General features: G+C 44.7%; 1 protein-coding gene across 2 annotated transcripts in view; it reads right to left on the bottom strand.

Annotated features, from left to right (window-relative positions):
- The window catches only part of Pde6a (phosphodiesterase 6A), a 63,249-nt gene that overhangs the window by 5,447 nt on the left and 42,069 nt on the right, over positions 1 to 15,733 (bottom strand). For both annotated transcript variants that reach the window (XM_059246175.1, XM_059246177.1), the window contains 3 exons: positions 14,115 to 14,202; positions 13,851 to 13,951; positions 13,414 to 13,521 (listed from right to left, as the gene is read on the bottom strand). In XM_059246175.1, the coding sequence (XP_059102158.1) occupies positions 13,414 to 13,521; positions 13,851 to 13,951; positions 14,115 to 14,202 (297 nt within the window). The remainder of the gene's footprint in view (positions 1 to 13,413; positions 13,522 to 13,850; positions 13,952 to 14,114; positions 14,203 to 15,733) is intronic.

The raw sequence follows: 15,733 nt of genomic DNA, 5'->3' as shown, positions 1-15,733 counted from the left end.
CTGCATATTTATTACTGTTAAGATCAGGCTGGGCCCTGTTCCATGCTACAGTATATTATGTAAACTGATTGCTCAGCCTGGGCCTTGTCCTGAGTTGACTCCATCTTACAGAAGAGATGGGATGACTCTGTACTTTTCTGGACACACAAACAGAGACAGGATGAGTCTGTACTTTGCCGGACATACAAACATCACTTCCCATCCAGTGCCACTCATGACGCACAGATTGATAGTTTATTCCCAAAAGTAAAAAGGGTGTCAGGCTACAGAGAGGGCTCAGTCACCTGAATGCTTGCAACTGCAAGCCTAAGGACCTGAGGTTTGATTCCCACCCAGCACCCATACACAAAGCCAGGCATGGTGAGATACCCCTATACCACAAACCCTGGAGGCGAGAGAAGTGGGGAGAAGGAGGGGACCCCTGGGACTCATTGGCCGGCCCACTAGACAACCGGAAACCTCAGGGTTCAGTGAGTAGTTACGTCTCACACTGATGGGAAGGCAGGCCATGAATCCCTACACAGTGGGTACAGCGGAGAGCAGAAGGACTGGAGCCACAGAGAGAGAAAACACTTCACAGTCAGCTGCACCAGCCTTTGAGGTGAAGGTCCATGTTGGGCTGTAAGGAGGGGGAGGGGGCGGGACATAAAACTCAGAGTATGAGGTCGAGGTCATCGTCTCAGAGCTGTGTTGCAGGAAGGAGCCACAGAAGAGAGGAGAAAAGGGCTTGCCTAGAGCCATGCCTGACACAGATGAAGCATAAGGGGTCAACCTGACTCTGTGAGACTCACTGGAGGGGATCAGACGGGAAAGACTGGACTCTGAACCAAAATTTCTGCTTAGAGTTTTTTCTTAAGACTCTTTACTTCATTTTCCACATTTTCTTTATTTGTGTGTATGAGTTTATGCATGCTTGTGTGTACACATGTATGTGTGCCTGCAGGTGCATGTGTGTGTGTGTGAGTGTGGAGGACAGAGTCCAAAGTCAGATGTCTTCTCCAGTTGCTTCTCTGCTTTAGTTTTTGAGACAGGGTCTCATGCTGAACCTGGGGCTTACTTCAGCTGCACTGGCTAGGCAGAAAGCCTTCGGGATCCTCCGATCCCTACCTCCTCAAATCTGGGGTTGCAGGAGTGTACCTTCCATGCTTTTTATTTATTTGTTTATTTATTTACAAGTGCTGGGATCTGAACTCAGGTTTACCTGCTTTTGAGATAGGCACTTTACTGTTGTCTGGGCGATCACCGTAGCCTCATAGGTAGTTTTTATAACTAATCCTCTGTATATAGAACATTTTATGTCAGCTGGTGTAGGAGGCCACTTGGGTCACTCATAAAACCTTCACAAGTTTAAATAAACTCTTTAATTATGTAATGTGATTTTCAGTGGGTAAGTTTTAAGCGGATACGCTTTCAGAAATGCGTACGTCTCCTAGAAATGCCTTAATGTTTTATAGTAACCTCAGAATGTGTGCCCCGTGTTGAATGTTAGGTGTGTGCACATGTGATGCTTCTTAGTAAAAAGATCAAGCAAATAAATGATCAGCTGTGCATATAAGAGTCACCACCTCCTGGTACTTGTCATTGTCCCCAGGGTTAAAATCATAGGTGTGGCTTCAAGAGAGTACAAGATATTTGCTTTACTTGGCAGAAGTATCACCTGGAAATACACTCAGGCTGAAGGCTGGGGAAACACACCCATGTGTTTTATAGACAGACTTGGTATGTGCACGGGCTGGGAGAAGGCCACGTAGCCCCAGAATAGCCAATCCAAACCTCACGTCCTAAAGACGGCATTGCAGGTCCCCGCTGCCGCCCCCTCCCTCCCCACGCCCCCCCCCCCCAGATGTGTCCTAGAATCCCAGCTGCTGTATGAGGCATGGGGTTAGAGATGCTCAGATGGCGCTCATGGTCACTCGAAGAACACAGAGAAAAGCACCCATGCGGCAATATGCTTAGCAAGACAGTAGAGCCCAAGGCACCGAAAAGGGAGGGGAGAGGAATGTCTAAAAGTGATAGCAAGTAGTCCTGCCTGGGCTGTCTAAGATACAGTAGTAGAGCTGGGCCAAGAGGAGTGCAGAGAAACTCTCTGGTATGGACCATGTCCTGTGTTCCCCTAAATCCATGTGTTGAAGCCTTAACCTCAATGTGATGGTATAAGGAAGCCTTAGCAAGCAATGAAGGTTAGATGAAGCTATGATGCAGTCAACTTGGTAAAGAAGACAGAGAGAACACCCGGTAACAGGAAGCCTGGTGCATTCACAAGGCTGGGGCATGGGAGGGAGAATCTCAGGGCACCCTTGGGAGCCTTGTTAAGAGAAGCCAAATCGAGCGGGGCGTGGTGGTGCCCGCCTTTAGTCCCAGCACTCAGGAGGCAGACGCAGGCAGATCTCTTGAGTTTGAAGTTAGCCTGGTCTACCAAGGAAGTTCCAGGACAGCCAGGGCTACACAAAGAAACCCTGTCTTGGAGAGGGCACGGGAAGATTTGAAGTGAAGAGACACGGTCAGATTTTCACGTCCCAGAGGTTTTGTTGTGGAGACCTGCATTAGGGAGCCTAGGAAGGGAGCCATTGTGGGAATGGGCAGAAGGTGGAAGAAATCATCACAAAAACACCCAGGGAATAATGGCAGAGGAAAGTAAACTCAACTTGAGGAAGAGGGAGGTGTGGAGACAGAACAGAGTGGAAGAGGGTGTGTGTACAAGAAGCGTCAGGAAGATCTGAGGACTCAGGAACCCACACCTTAGCCTCTTGTTAAGCCAAAGTCACCAAGGGAAGGGGTGGAGCTTAACGCTTTGGAGCCAGACCCAGCAGAATCCGGCCCTTTTGTCTTGGCTTGACTTGCAGTGGTCAGAACAAGATGCCTAATGTCTTTCAGCCGAGTGTGCAAACCTCAGTGTGTGACAATCATACCAGATTAGAACCTATGAAATTCTGGTTTTGTGGGTCAAAAGGAATTCAGTCATTTCATATGGTCATAACATTCCTCCTGAGAGGTATTATGAAGAGCACAAAGCATGGTTTTGTAAGAGCGCCCATTGTCATCATTTTATCAAATTACCACTTAGGAGGGCAGCTGCTTGGAGGGCAGCTGCTTGGAGAGCTCAGCTTGCTTCAGGACAGATGAGCTCTTTTACCTGGTCCCCCCTCAAAGCCTTCCAGGACTTAACTGTGAGGCCCAGAGGCCTTCTTCCTGCCTCTGGCTGACTTTCAGGAGAAAGCATTCCAGCCTTCTAATTTCCAGAGCTCTGCAGGATGCTGGCGCAAACGCTCCCTGGGAGGCCTTGCAGCAGCATGAGAATGGGTGGGTATGTGGGAGCAGGTTCCTCTTGGGCTACAATCCTGGGGTCACACCAGCTTGCGTGTCACGGGACAAGTCACTTTTCTGTCTCTCTTTTCTCCTTTGTAAAACACGGAAGCAAGAGCTGATAAACTTTATGCAAAGGTCCCAGTGATGACTGGGTTTTGTAGAAGACATGGTCTTGATTTTATCTGCTCAGCTCCATCGGCAATGTGGGAGTAGAAAGCAGAGTCGGCTTATCTCTTAGGCAGAATGCCAAAGGCACACATATTTTTGGAAACTTATGAACATACCTCAATTTTGATTGCTTTTGACAGAAGAAAGCCAGATGTGGTGATTCATGCCTGTAATCCCAACACTCCAAGAGACTAGGGCAGGAGGATTGCTGTGACTTCCAGGCCAGCTTGGGTTATGGAGAGAGCCTCATAAATCAATTAATAAAGCCAGAATTAAAAGGGAAATGATAACAAATTTTCCAAGATTATCTTTCTACCAATGAAGTCATAAAACATAATTTTTATTTATTTGTTAACTAACTTATTGATTGATTTTTATGGAGGAAGGTGCCATAAAGGCAAAAGAACCCACAGGCCATAAAGTCAGAATGTAGCTCTCCATAAATGGATCAAATTTTATTTATGGACATGGGTGCTTTAATTTATTTTTTTCTTTGTTGTGAAATGATATTTTAAAAAATTTCCCCCAACCACTTAAAAACCTAATTAGTTCCAGGCTCAGTGGCACATGCCTTTAATCCCTTTGGAAGTATAAAAAGACAAAAATCTCTGTGAGTTCCAGGCCAGTCAGATCTACATAGTGAGTAGGGCTATGTAGAGAGACCAGAAGAAGAAGAAGGAGAAGGAGAAGGAGAAGGAGAAGGAGAAGGAGAAGGAGAAGGAGAAGGAGAAGGAGAAGGAGAAGGAGAAGAAGAAGAAGAAGAAGAAGAAGAAGAAGAAGAAGAAGAAGAAGAAGAAGAAGAAGAAGAAGAAGAAAGGAATTAGCTATTCTTGGCTCAGACATTCTATGAAATCAGGCAGCAGGCTCTACACCCCAGCCCTGAGGAGGCTGAGGGCTTCCAGCTTCTGCTTGGGCCACAATCAAGAACGACATTAAGAGACAGAAAAAGCTTAATAAAGAGTGGGAAGTCACGCCCTTGCTCAAGAGTTGGTGGAACATCCTGGCCTTAGGTTCAACAAGCAGGGCAACATAAGAAAGAGCCAGGCAGGGCTCTGACACCGTGATGTGGCTCAGGACACAGCCAGGGGTTTGGTGTGGGTCTCAGACCACAGGAAGCTCACGATGTGAACACCTCCAAGACAATCAAAGTACCGGAAGACGGTGCTGGACTTTCTTTATGTTAAACCCAAACTCTGCAGACCAAGGGATCTTGGAAACAAGGGTTTATGGAGCTATTGTAAATGCTAGCCAGAAAAATAAAGGGCCAGGTCCTGGGACAAAATCTTGCAGCTGCAGGGTGGGGACAGTTAGAAGATGTCCACAGTACCTGAGTTTTTGGGAAAGAAGGCACCACAACCTACCATGACTACAGTGCAGAGGAGCCAGTAGGTCTGGAATAAGGGGATGTGTAGGAGAAGTGCTTGTTGCTTCTCAGAATTATCTGAGATGTCCTAAGCAGAATGTGACGGCACATTGGTAGGTTTTGCCTCTTGTGCTTTAGAGACAAGGTTTCACCATACATTCAGGAAGGTGAAGAAGTCTGATTTTTCTCTTTGTTGGTTTGGTCTAAAGTATTAGCCAAACAGTATCTTATCATCTCACCTCTCCATCTCTCATCCCAGCCCCAGCCCCCGTCTTCTGACTGAGTTTAGGACATCTCAGAATCTTTCCTTTCTCACAATTCAATTCAGTGCTAACACTTGCCACCTGGAGTTAGCTCTGACTCCACAGACTTAAGAGTTTGGTCTCACAGAAGGGTCTCACTTCAGAAGTCGACCCTACATTAGCCACTTTTCTGTCTGGTTTACCTTTAACCAGGTGTAGGGGCACCCATAACCTCCCTTCAGGTTCAATCATTTGCTGGGTCAGCTCACGAAACTAAGGGAAGCATTTTGCTTACATTTGCTGTGTATTATACAATTGAGAAACAGATGGAAGAGAAGCGTGAAAGGAGTGGGAACAGGAAGGTCTCTTAGGCCATCCAAGACCTCCATGCGGCCAGCAATCCAGAAGGTCTCCAAACTCCCACGTTTAAACAATGTTATGATGGTTTTATCTTGTAGGCTTGGCAAATTAAACCATGAGTCACTGGTAATTAACTTGATCTAGGCCTTCTCCACCTCCCTAGAGAGTAGAAATGAGGCTAAAAGTCCCAAGCTTCTTATAGCGGGGTCTCTCTGATAAGCAGCCCCCATTCTGAGACTATCTAGGCTCCTGCCAAGAGTGACCTCATTCGAACAAAAGATACCATAACCACTCAGGAAATTCCAACGCTCTTAGGAGCTCCATGTGAGGAACCAGGAACAAAGACCAGATCTATATGTCATTATATTACAGGAAGTGCCCCAAAGCACCACCTACCTAAGCCATGCTGTAAAGCATTCCATTTACCCCCAGCCAGCTCTGAGAGGAAAAAAACAAAAAACCAAAACAGACACTACTTTCATGCACATTGAGCCGCAGAGGAAACTGAGGCACAGACAGGTGATGTAACCTGCTCAAGTCATGCCGCCAATAAGTGAAAGCCAGGACTTGACCCCAGACTGCCTGGTACTAAAGGCTCCAATTGTGTAACTGCCCCACTCTGCCCAGGTGAGAGGTTCTGATGATAGGGGTCCCGAAAGATCAATGGATACAACTGAGATTGCCTCACAGCAGGCCTCTTTTCTGCCCCTCAGCATCCCTGCCACCATCTGAAATCATTTTTGATAGTTTCAGCCGGGGTGGAAAGTCCACTTACTGGCATCTGGTAGGTGAAGCCCAGGAACGCTGTTCAACATCCCATAGGCAACAACACAGTCCCATAAAAAGAGTTAACGTTGTACATCAGTGATGCTAAGATTGTCAAGCCCCGCTTTCGAGGTCTTCAAACTGTGTTCGCTGAAGGTCTACTTAAACAGTTTAGAAAAATGTAAACCTTCTTGGACAGTTGGAACTATTTCATCATATGTTTGAATATTTGCAAGGTTCCAGTTTACATTGCATTATAATACTGACAGCAAAAGAAAATTGTTACTTCACTCTTCAAAATCCAAAGGAATGTAAAGAGTGTAGTTAATTCAATATCAACCATCATCGTTTATGACAGAAAAACAGATGTTTTTCTCCTTAAACTTGTATTTCTACTTGACTTCTGCAGAGCTATATCCTAGTACTGTATATACATGGGTATGTTTTTATCTGTGTACACATGTATGCACTTTACAGTCTTTCCTGACCACCCACTCGTAACCAAATATCTTGATTAGCTTTAGTTTTTTCTAATTTTTTTCATTAACCATAAGCCTTCAAGTGTGATTTTTCCATCCTTTGGAGTAAGTCATACAGTTAGCCCAAAGAACAAAATACATTATCTATTTTTATAAATATTTATTTGATACTCAAAGTGATTGATTTTGGAACTTCATCTCAGTGAGATAGGATAGGATTTTTTGTTTTGTTTTGTTTTTCAAGACAAGGTTTCTCTGTGTAGCCTGGCTGTCCTGGAACTCACTTTGTACATCAGACTGGCCTTGAACTCACAGAGGTCTACCTGCCTCTGCCTCCCAAGCACTGGGATCAAAGATGTTTGTCACCAATGCCCAACTGAGCAGGAATTTTAAAATGAGGTAATGGGTGAATACTTCTTACTGCTAGACTGATAAAAATCAGCATCTATTTTATGTGCATTTTTTCATTTTTATAAACTCCCTGGAGATGGAAAGAGTTCCATTACAACAGATCACTCATTCTTTGAATTGTTCTGAGTTAACTGTAAAAAGTCATCCTGGGATCGTTAACATTGAGTGATCCATCTGCTGACAGTTCAATTATACTCTCCTTCCATTTTGTTGAAAGCCAACACTAGAGGCTCACTTCTTTCATTTCTGGGAAGCATGCCATGAAGAGAGAACCAAGACTTCTCAGAAGACTGTTCATTACCCCTCTGACATGTCTTCAGGAGCACCGTGTTCATCTCAGATACCGAAAATGGGCAGGTGCATTAAAACATTGTTAATTCTGATATACCTTTCCAGGGTTATATTTTTATAAAGGGATTTTATCTCATAATGAGCTTCAATTTTGCTTTCAACGAAACTTGGAAGCTTCAGATTTAACTCACTTAATCTATGGAAATGTTTGCCGCGTAACATCACTGGAAATGGGAGGCTTTTGCTGTCAGCTGAAGCAGCTACATCGTCAGAATCAGACTTGGGATTCCTCAGTTCAGTGAGCACATCATAATGCACCCCAGTGACATCTATTTAGTCCTTTATTTGTATTTTTCCCTCTTGTTTTTTTCACTTATTATTAATTCCAAGTAGAGATAGATAGATGTACAGGTATGTAGGATAGGCAGATGAATAGATGGATGGACAGTTGGATGGATGGATGAACGGATGGATAGATAGACAAATAGTGTTATGGTCTCTGATCTTGAATACTCCCTAAAGGTCCGTGTGCTGAAAACTTGGTCTTTGACCCACAGCACTCTTGCAAAGTGGTGGAACTGTTAGGAGGTGGGATTAGGCGGAAAGAAGTTGAGTCACATGGGGCATGCCCTTAGAAGGTCCCTCGTCCTCTTTTTTTGGCCACCATGAGGAGAGCAGGCCAGGCCTCCTATGCCACATGGTATGATCATGATCTACTATGCAGCTAGAGACCCTTTAAAGCTACAGGGCCAACTAACCTCAGACTGAAGCGCCTAAAACTGTGACTCATGATAGAGCTTCCCCTTTCAGGTGTTACACCCACAGAACACTGCCTAGCATCAACAGGTGACTAGATAAATGACACACTGATAGATGATAGACAGACAGGCAGGCAGGCAGACAGACAGACAGAGAGACAGACAAGCAATGAACTAGGCCATATTGTAACTCGAGTGTCCTTATACCTAACATCATGAGATTTGATCCTTTCAGTAATTAAAAAAATAGATGCCAGGGCTGGGCAATGGTGACATACACCTTTAATCCCAGCACTCAGGAGGCAGAGGCAGGTGGATCTCTATGAGTTCGAGGCCAGCCTGGTCTACAGAGTGAGTTCCAGGACAGCCAAGACTACAGGGAGAAACTCTGTCTCAAAACAAACAAACAAACAAACAATCACATAAATAAATAAATAAATAAACAGAATCTGTCACTTTAGTACTTTCTAAGGATGCCTTTGCTCTAATAACATGGTCCCTAGATAGTGACACATCCTCTGAAGAAGTCATGGTTGTTAAATGGGACATTCCTACGTGTTAAACGACCAAGAACAAACCCTCCATTTCTAATGCCTTGTTTTGCTTTTAAAATATTGCTTATAATGGGGCATAATAGGAAATATATGTGGCCTTTGTCCTCCGGTCCTTGCACACAGCTCTCCTAAAGCCTTTAAATCCTCTGAGTAGTGGGAGTGTCTTGTTTGCAGTGAGCTCGTTAGGATTGACCTTATATTATGCCAATGAGGTGGCTTAGGGTGGGACCCCCTAGACAGCCTTGGATTGGAGCCAATTACCAGGAGGACCGACTCATTTCAGGATTGGATATTTTAGTCCTGTTCACTGACTTCTGAGAGGAGAAGATTGGCTAGAGATTGAACTATAGAGTAAACCTTTTGAGCCAGGGATGGTGCCACATGCCTTTAATCTCAGTTCTCTGGAGGCAGAGGCAGGTAGATTCTGTGAGTTCTAGCACGGCCAGGTTAGTCTGAGCAGCGAGCTCCAGGCTAGCCAGGGCTACATAGTGAGACTCTGTCTCAGGGAGAAAAAAAAAAGCAATAACAAATGCAAACAGCAACCAAAAAAACCTTTTGAGCAGTTCTAAGATGAGCCTCCAAGCTAGTGGACACCCGTATGCTGAGAGAGGGTTTACCTCCAGACTGCTCCTAGGTACCCTCCTTCCGGTTACCTATCTACAGCCATTCCATCCTCCAACACTAACCAGCAAATGTGAGATGTTTCCCGCAGTTTTATAAGCCATTATGGAAAATCAAAGAAGTTGAGAAGGAAGTTGTGAGAATGACTCATACATTTGTTTGAAATAGGAGAAGCCTGGACATGTGATTTGCGTCAGAAATGAAGGCATGGGGAAGGTTCCAGTGGCGCAATTGATCAGTGTGTAGCACCTACATAAGAATTGAAGGCTGGGCTGAGAGAGACTCTGGAGACTCTCAGCATGTGCCGAGACCTGATTTTCATCTCCAGCAGAGAGAGAGAGAGAGAGAGAGAGAGAGAGAGAGAGAGAGAGAGAGAGAGAGAGAGAGAGCGAGCGCATATTTCATAAGAAGAGCCCTTAACTTGTTGGATTTGACTCTCAATAGTTCAGATAATAGTAGTTCAGCAGTGAATGGATTGTAGGATGCCCTTCTAGGGACCACAGAGAAAGAAACCCGCACATCCTATGTCAAAAGTGTCCTAGTGAGAATATAGAGGAACTTGTGTTTTTTATCAGAACATACAAGACAGGGGAGGCCTGAAGCCCTTCCTCAGACTTGTAACATGTCTATCAGAAGGGGCTTTGAAGACACCAGAGCTTCTAACATGATGGTATTCAGATAGTTCCTGTTGTTTTACGTCTAGAGGATCTTGCACCTGGGCCAAAGTCCTGTAGGCAGATCAAGAAAGGGAAGAATGTGGCTTTACTTTGTAAACTGGAAGAAGGGTGGGAATACCTTGCCTATTAAACCTTTTTTTTTTTTTTTCAGGAAGATTAGTATTACGAAAGAGAACACTGATTACCACACCCAGACGTGCCTTGGAAGGCTTTGGGTTCCCTGGAGGATAAGAGTGCTCAGTCTGGAAACTGCTTCGGTTTTTACAATAACCAAAGTCCTGTCCATGTTTGTTTGTTTATATCTTTGATATGATATTTCTTTGCAAAGTCTGTTTGGTAGTGCGATGTGTACCAACATTGTAAGTTTTTAGCCTGGGTTCTAATTGGAGGGAGCATAAGTCGTTTCCAGTCTTCTCTGTGACTAGAAATCACGTGGCAAAGACTTTCATACACCCTTTGGTGCACTGTGGGAGAATGTGTGGTAATGAAACCTTAGAGGTGGGGCTTCTGGGTCAGAGCAGTGGTGTTTGTAATGTTGACAAGTTAGGGTTTGGATGTGAAGAGTCCCTCACAAGCTCAGATGTTGACTGCTTAGTCCAAAGCTGGTGGTCCTATTTTGGGAGGTTCTGGAAACATTAGGAGGTGGGACCTAGCTGGAGGAAGAAGGTCACTGTATGTGTCCTTGGGGGCTGTGGCTGGCTCAGAGTTCTTCCCCTTCCCTCTCACTGTTTCCTGTCTTCTAAGGTGTGAAGAAGCCTCTCTACCATACCTTCCCACCACCATAGTGTTCTGCCCAAGTGCCTGGGGCTGAGCAAGAGACCACGTGCAGAACAGTGCCTTCCCTTTCTGGTGGTTTTGAGGCAAGATCTTGCTATCTAGCCCAGGCTTACTTCAAATTCATTAAGTATCTCAGACTGGCCTTGAACTTGCTGTAATCCCATCTCTGCCTCCCAAGTCTGGGATTACAGCCTGGGATCTTGCCTTTAGGTTGTTCTCTCAGCTGGCTTGGTCAAAGCCACACAAGAGAAACTAGGGGTGGTACCAGGGATGAGGGCATTGTGACTACCTGAAAAATGTCATTCTGAAGCCTTTGGAACTGGTTTGTGAGAGACCTTTGAGTTTGGGGAAGCAGGTTAGTAAGCCTAGGGTTTGGTTGTCAAAGTACAGTGCCTAATTCTGATGAACGCTCAAAAGACCACCATGCTGATAAAAAGAGACAGTATAGACGTGCTCACAAGGTTTCAGGCAGAAGTGAGGGCTCTGTCAGGAATTGGATTGTAAGTCATCTGCATTCTGTCTGACAGATACTTTGTATTCTGAGATTGAGGCTGGATTTAAAAGTAATGGTCTAATGGATTTGATGGAGGAAATGTCAAGATGGCAGAGATATTGCTGGATGCTTTTGAACAGGAAACAAAAAGGAGCATAGAAGGATTTGAAAATGTGCAGTCTGACCAGAAAAGGAATGAATTGAAATTTGTGGACAAGGAAGAGGCGGTTGTTAAAGAGATTAGTGCCGTGAGAAACAAAGCCACACACACACACACACACACACACACACACACACACACACACACACACACAACAAAACAAAAACAAAACAAAAACAAACTGAAGCCCCACAGTTTTCACTGAGACAGTAGGAAAGATGCCTTGATTTATCGCAGGACTCGCCTGTTCCTCCCTGCCCCGCATTCCCCCTCTCCAACCCCAGTTTTATTTCAACTGGAAAACTGCTTGCAGAAGACAGCTAAGCTTGGGGTCCCAGCTTCACAGACAGTAGTACCCCAGCCCACTGTCCTCTGTAAAGACTATACCTATTATTTACCCTCCCACCATGGTGAACGAGAGTGCCCGCTCCCCTCCCTCTGGCCAACACAGTGATCTAAATCTTTTCATCTTTGCCAAGAGGAGGGGTGTCTCTCGCCTGAGTTCTGTTCCCTGCTTCTCTCAGTATGTGGTGTGCGGTCCACCATCTTCATTTACAGACATTCTGTAATTCCTTCTCTGGCAAGGGTCTGCGTGTGCCTATTGTCTTTTTTCTGTTGACTTGGCCCTTTTCTCGAATTGTATCCACATCTGCTGAGGAGATTGGCTGCTTGTCTGTTAGAAGGACCATGAATACTTGATCTCAGACTGTTGCTGGAATTCTGTCTTTGGCTCCCTCTCTCTCTCTCTCTCTCTCTCTCTCTCTCTCTCTCTCTCTCTCTCTCTCTCTCATGTGTGTGTGTGTGTGTGTGTGTGTGTGTGTGTGTGTGTGTTGTGCAGAGATTCTTAATTTTCAAATAGTCAACTGTATCCAATCATCTTTTACAGCTTATAAATGTCAGGTCGCTCTTAGAAAAATTTATTCTGAAATTATTCCTTTCCCATCACCTCTCTCCCAATTATTTAAAAATTCTTGGTTCATCTGGAATTTACTTTGATGTAGAGTGAGACACCCTGTGGTCCCAAGGCTGTGTGTGAGTGCATGTCCTTCTCTACTGATAGAAAATCCCCCTTTAGAGCATGTAGGCCTTCAGCACCTACTTATGTTGAAGACTTTCAGAATTTTCTGGATGTTCTGTGCAGGGGCATGAGTGGGGACACATGCATGCTGCAGCACTGGTGTGGCAGTGAGAGGACACCTTTCAGGAGTCAGTTCTCGCCTTTCACCTTGCTGAAGCAAGGTGACTCTCGGAGGCTGTACACTCCAGGCTAACTAGTCTATGAACTTGTGAGTGATTTTCCTGTCTTTGCTTCCCCTCTACCATTTAGCATCTGGGATGACAGATGCTAAAAAGTGTGTGTGTGTGTGTGTGTGTGTGTGTGTGTGTGTGTGTTCATGTATGTTCGTGTGTGTGCAAGTCCATGTGTATGTGTATGTATGCATCTGTATGTAGCTAGAAGGCAGAGAACAACCATGAATATTGTTTTTTGAGATTGGGTCTCTCATTGGCCTTGAGCTCAACAAGGCTAGGCTGACTGGCCCATGATCCAACTATCTCCATGTCCCCAGTGCCCGGAGCTCTGTCATGTCTGGCTTTTTTTTTTTAATGTGGTTTCTGGGAATCATACTCAGGTCCCCTTGTGTTTAAACTATCATTAGTATAAGTTTTGTTCAAAACTTAAACACTGTATCGCTTTGCTACTCAAATCCTAGAGTTTATAATTAAAATACTTCAAATATCATGCTTTTTGTGTGCAGATATATAAAATAAAAACAGTATTTTCTCTTGTGTTTTTGGTGCTTAAATAAAAGTGAAACATATATCGTGACTTGTGCCATTCCATTTGGACACAGCTTCATGCTTTGCAATGTGAGAGACCTCTAAGGTGGCAAGTGTCCCAGGGTTCTGTTGAGAACAGCGAGAGCTGTGGGTGGAGCCTCCACCCTCTGCACCCCAGGCTGCGGAGGGGTAACCCCACCTTGACTCACATAACAATTTCCTTCCGTGTCTGCTCCAGCATCATGTACTGGGTCCACTCCTGGGTACTCTCGTATGTCTTTGACTGATCCACAATCTTCTGGAACATTGTCCTTTTCCTGAAACACACACTAGTTTATTAAAGAGATCAAGTCTAAGAATGAGGCTGCAGCTGGGCTGCTAACATGGGCTGTTCCAGATCGGGAAGTTATTAAATTCACATAGTTAACAAAACAACATGGAAACAGCTTGGAATAAAGACTTCGTTCTAGACTAGATGTCCCTGATCTATGTGATTTTAGCAAATATGTTTCCCTGGAGGTTGGGTGTAAGAGTATCTACCTTACAGGGATGACGTGTTAGACCTGACCCAGAACAAAGATCAGTAGGAACTATGGCATTTGCTACTATAATCATTGCTAACATTGAAGCGAGGAGAAATACCTACTTGAAATACAAGGCCAGGTCTGTGGCAATGATTGCAATGTCCATCATGTGGATTGCGTGTTCATGCTGCCGGCGATTCAGGTTCTGAAAGATATTCAAGCTCTAAAGAAAAGAATTAGACACGTTTTGAGAAATGGCGCTGGTAGTAAAGTCCCTCTTCTTCTGGTGGCCACCTTAAATGGTGACAGACAATGACAGCCTCGGCCAAGGGCGAAAAGGACGCCCGTGCTCGTGCAGGCTTCCTGTGAGACCAGGGTCGTCCTACCTCCTCTCTCAGCAATGTTTTGCCAAACTCCAAATGATGCCTTTCCAAGATGGAGGACCCATGGAGCTTGGCCAGTGGGTTCTGTGATCTAAATGAGAGAGGGAGGGAGGGGAGAAGGAAGGGAGGGAGGGAGGGAGAGAGAGAGAGAGAGAGAGAGAGAGAGAGAGAGAGAGAGAGAGAGAGAGAGAGGGAGAGAGAGAGGATGAATATCCAATATACAATGGCCAAGATGGAGACTAAAGATATTATAACCCAGTCCCGCCATCTTCTAATTCTGTAGGCAGATGCTGATGGGGAGGGAGTAGGAAGGGTCTTGCACAAAATAAAAAGGAAACAGTGGAAGATGAGGAGCAGATGTCAAATATCCTAACTTTTCCTTTGCCTTTCTTCACAAGCAACTGAGAGCCTCTTCTGGGTCATGGACTCTTTAGACATTGTTAGCTCGGAAAAGAACACAAGCGCACACACACACACACACACACACATACACACACACACACATACACACACACACACATACACACACACACACACACACACACACACACACGGGCACACACACATGAGCACACACACACACACCCACAGAGGACCATGTTTTTGAAGATAGCCAAGTTTTAGGGGATAGTCAATGAATTCCCACGAGAAAGAAATATTTGTTGGGTTATTTTTGTAATTCAATAAATATTTGTTGAACACTTACAATGCTATGCCTAGTACTCAAAGACCACAGTGTAAACTGTAACATGATCCTTGGAGCATGAGAAGGGTAGTGAGAAGATGTGGGGAAGCATGAATTCTAGTGCTCTGAATGTCTTATAAGCCATGGGCCTTGGAGTCTAGTGGAATCTTGGAGTCTTGGTGTTCCCGTATAGCATGAGTGAGCTGATTAGTTTTTTTGGATTTTTTTGTCTGTTTTTTTTTTTTTTTTTTTTTTTTTTTGTCAACTTGACACATGCCAGGGTCATCTGGGAAGAGGGAACCTCAACTGAGAAAATGTCTTCATTGGATTGGCCTGTAGGCAAGTCTGTGGAGCATTTTCTTGATTAATTATTAATGTGGGTGGGCCCAGCCACTAGGGTAGTACCACCCCTAGGCAGGTGATCCCAAGAGGTATAAGAAAGGTAGTTGAATGGAAGCCTGAGGAACATACCAGTGACCAGCACTCTTCCATGGCCTATTAGAAGTGGGTTAATTGAAGTTGTAAGAGCTAGTTAGTGATAAGCCTGAGCTATCGGCCAAGCATTTATGGATAATTTTGAGTCTCTATGTTGGTTATTTGGGAACTGGCAGGCAGGAAAGAAAAGTCCACCTACAGTTCTTGCCTCCAGGTTCCTGCCTTGCATTCCTGCACTGACTTCCCTCAGTGATGGATGATAAGCTATAGATGAAATAACCCCTTTTCTCCTCCAAGTTGCTTTTGGTCATGGTGGCTATCACAGCACCAGAAACCTACTTAAGACACTGAGGTAACACCTGTGGTCTATCCAGCTCAAAGCTTATCATGAAGTTTCAATGAGATTGTTCTTCAAGGACAATGCCTCAGAGGCCAACTGGAATGTACAATTTGGTTAAGATGGGGGCTGTCTTTTTTTTTTGTCATCATCATGATCATTATT

The sequence above is a fragment of the Peromyscus eremicus genome, chromosome 19 (genome assembly GCF_949786415.1).
Source record: "Peromyscus eremicus chromosome 19, PerEre_H2_v1, whole genome shotgun sequence".
Classification (NCBI taxonomy): domain Eukaryota; kingdom Metazoa; phylum Chordata; class Mammalia; order Rodentia; family Cricetidae; genus Peromyscus; species Peromyscus eremicus.
This window is presented reverse-complemented; position numbering and strand designations above follow the sequence as displayed.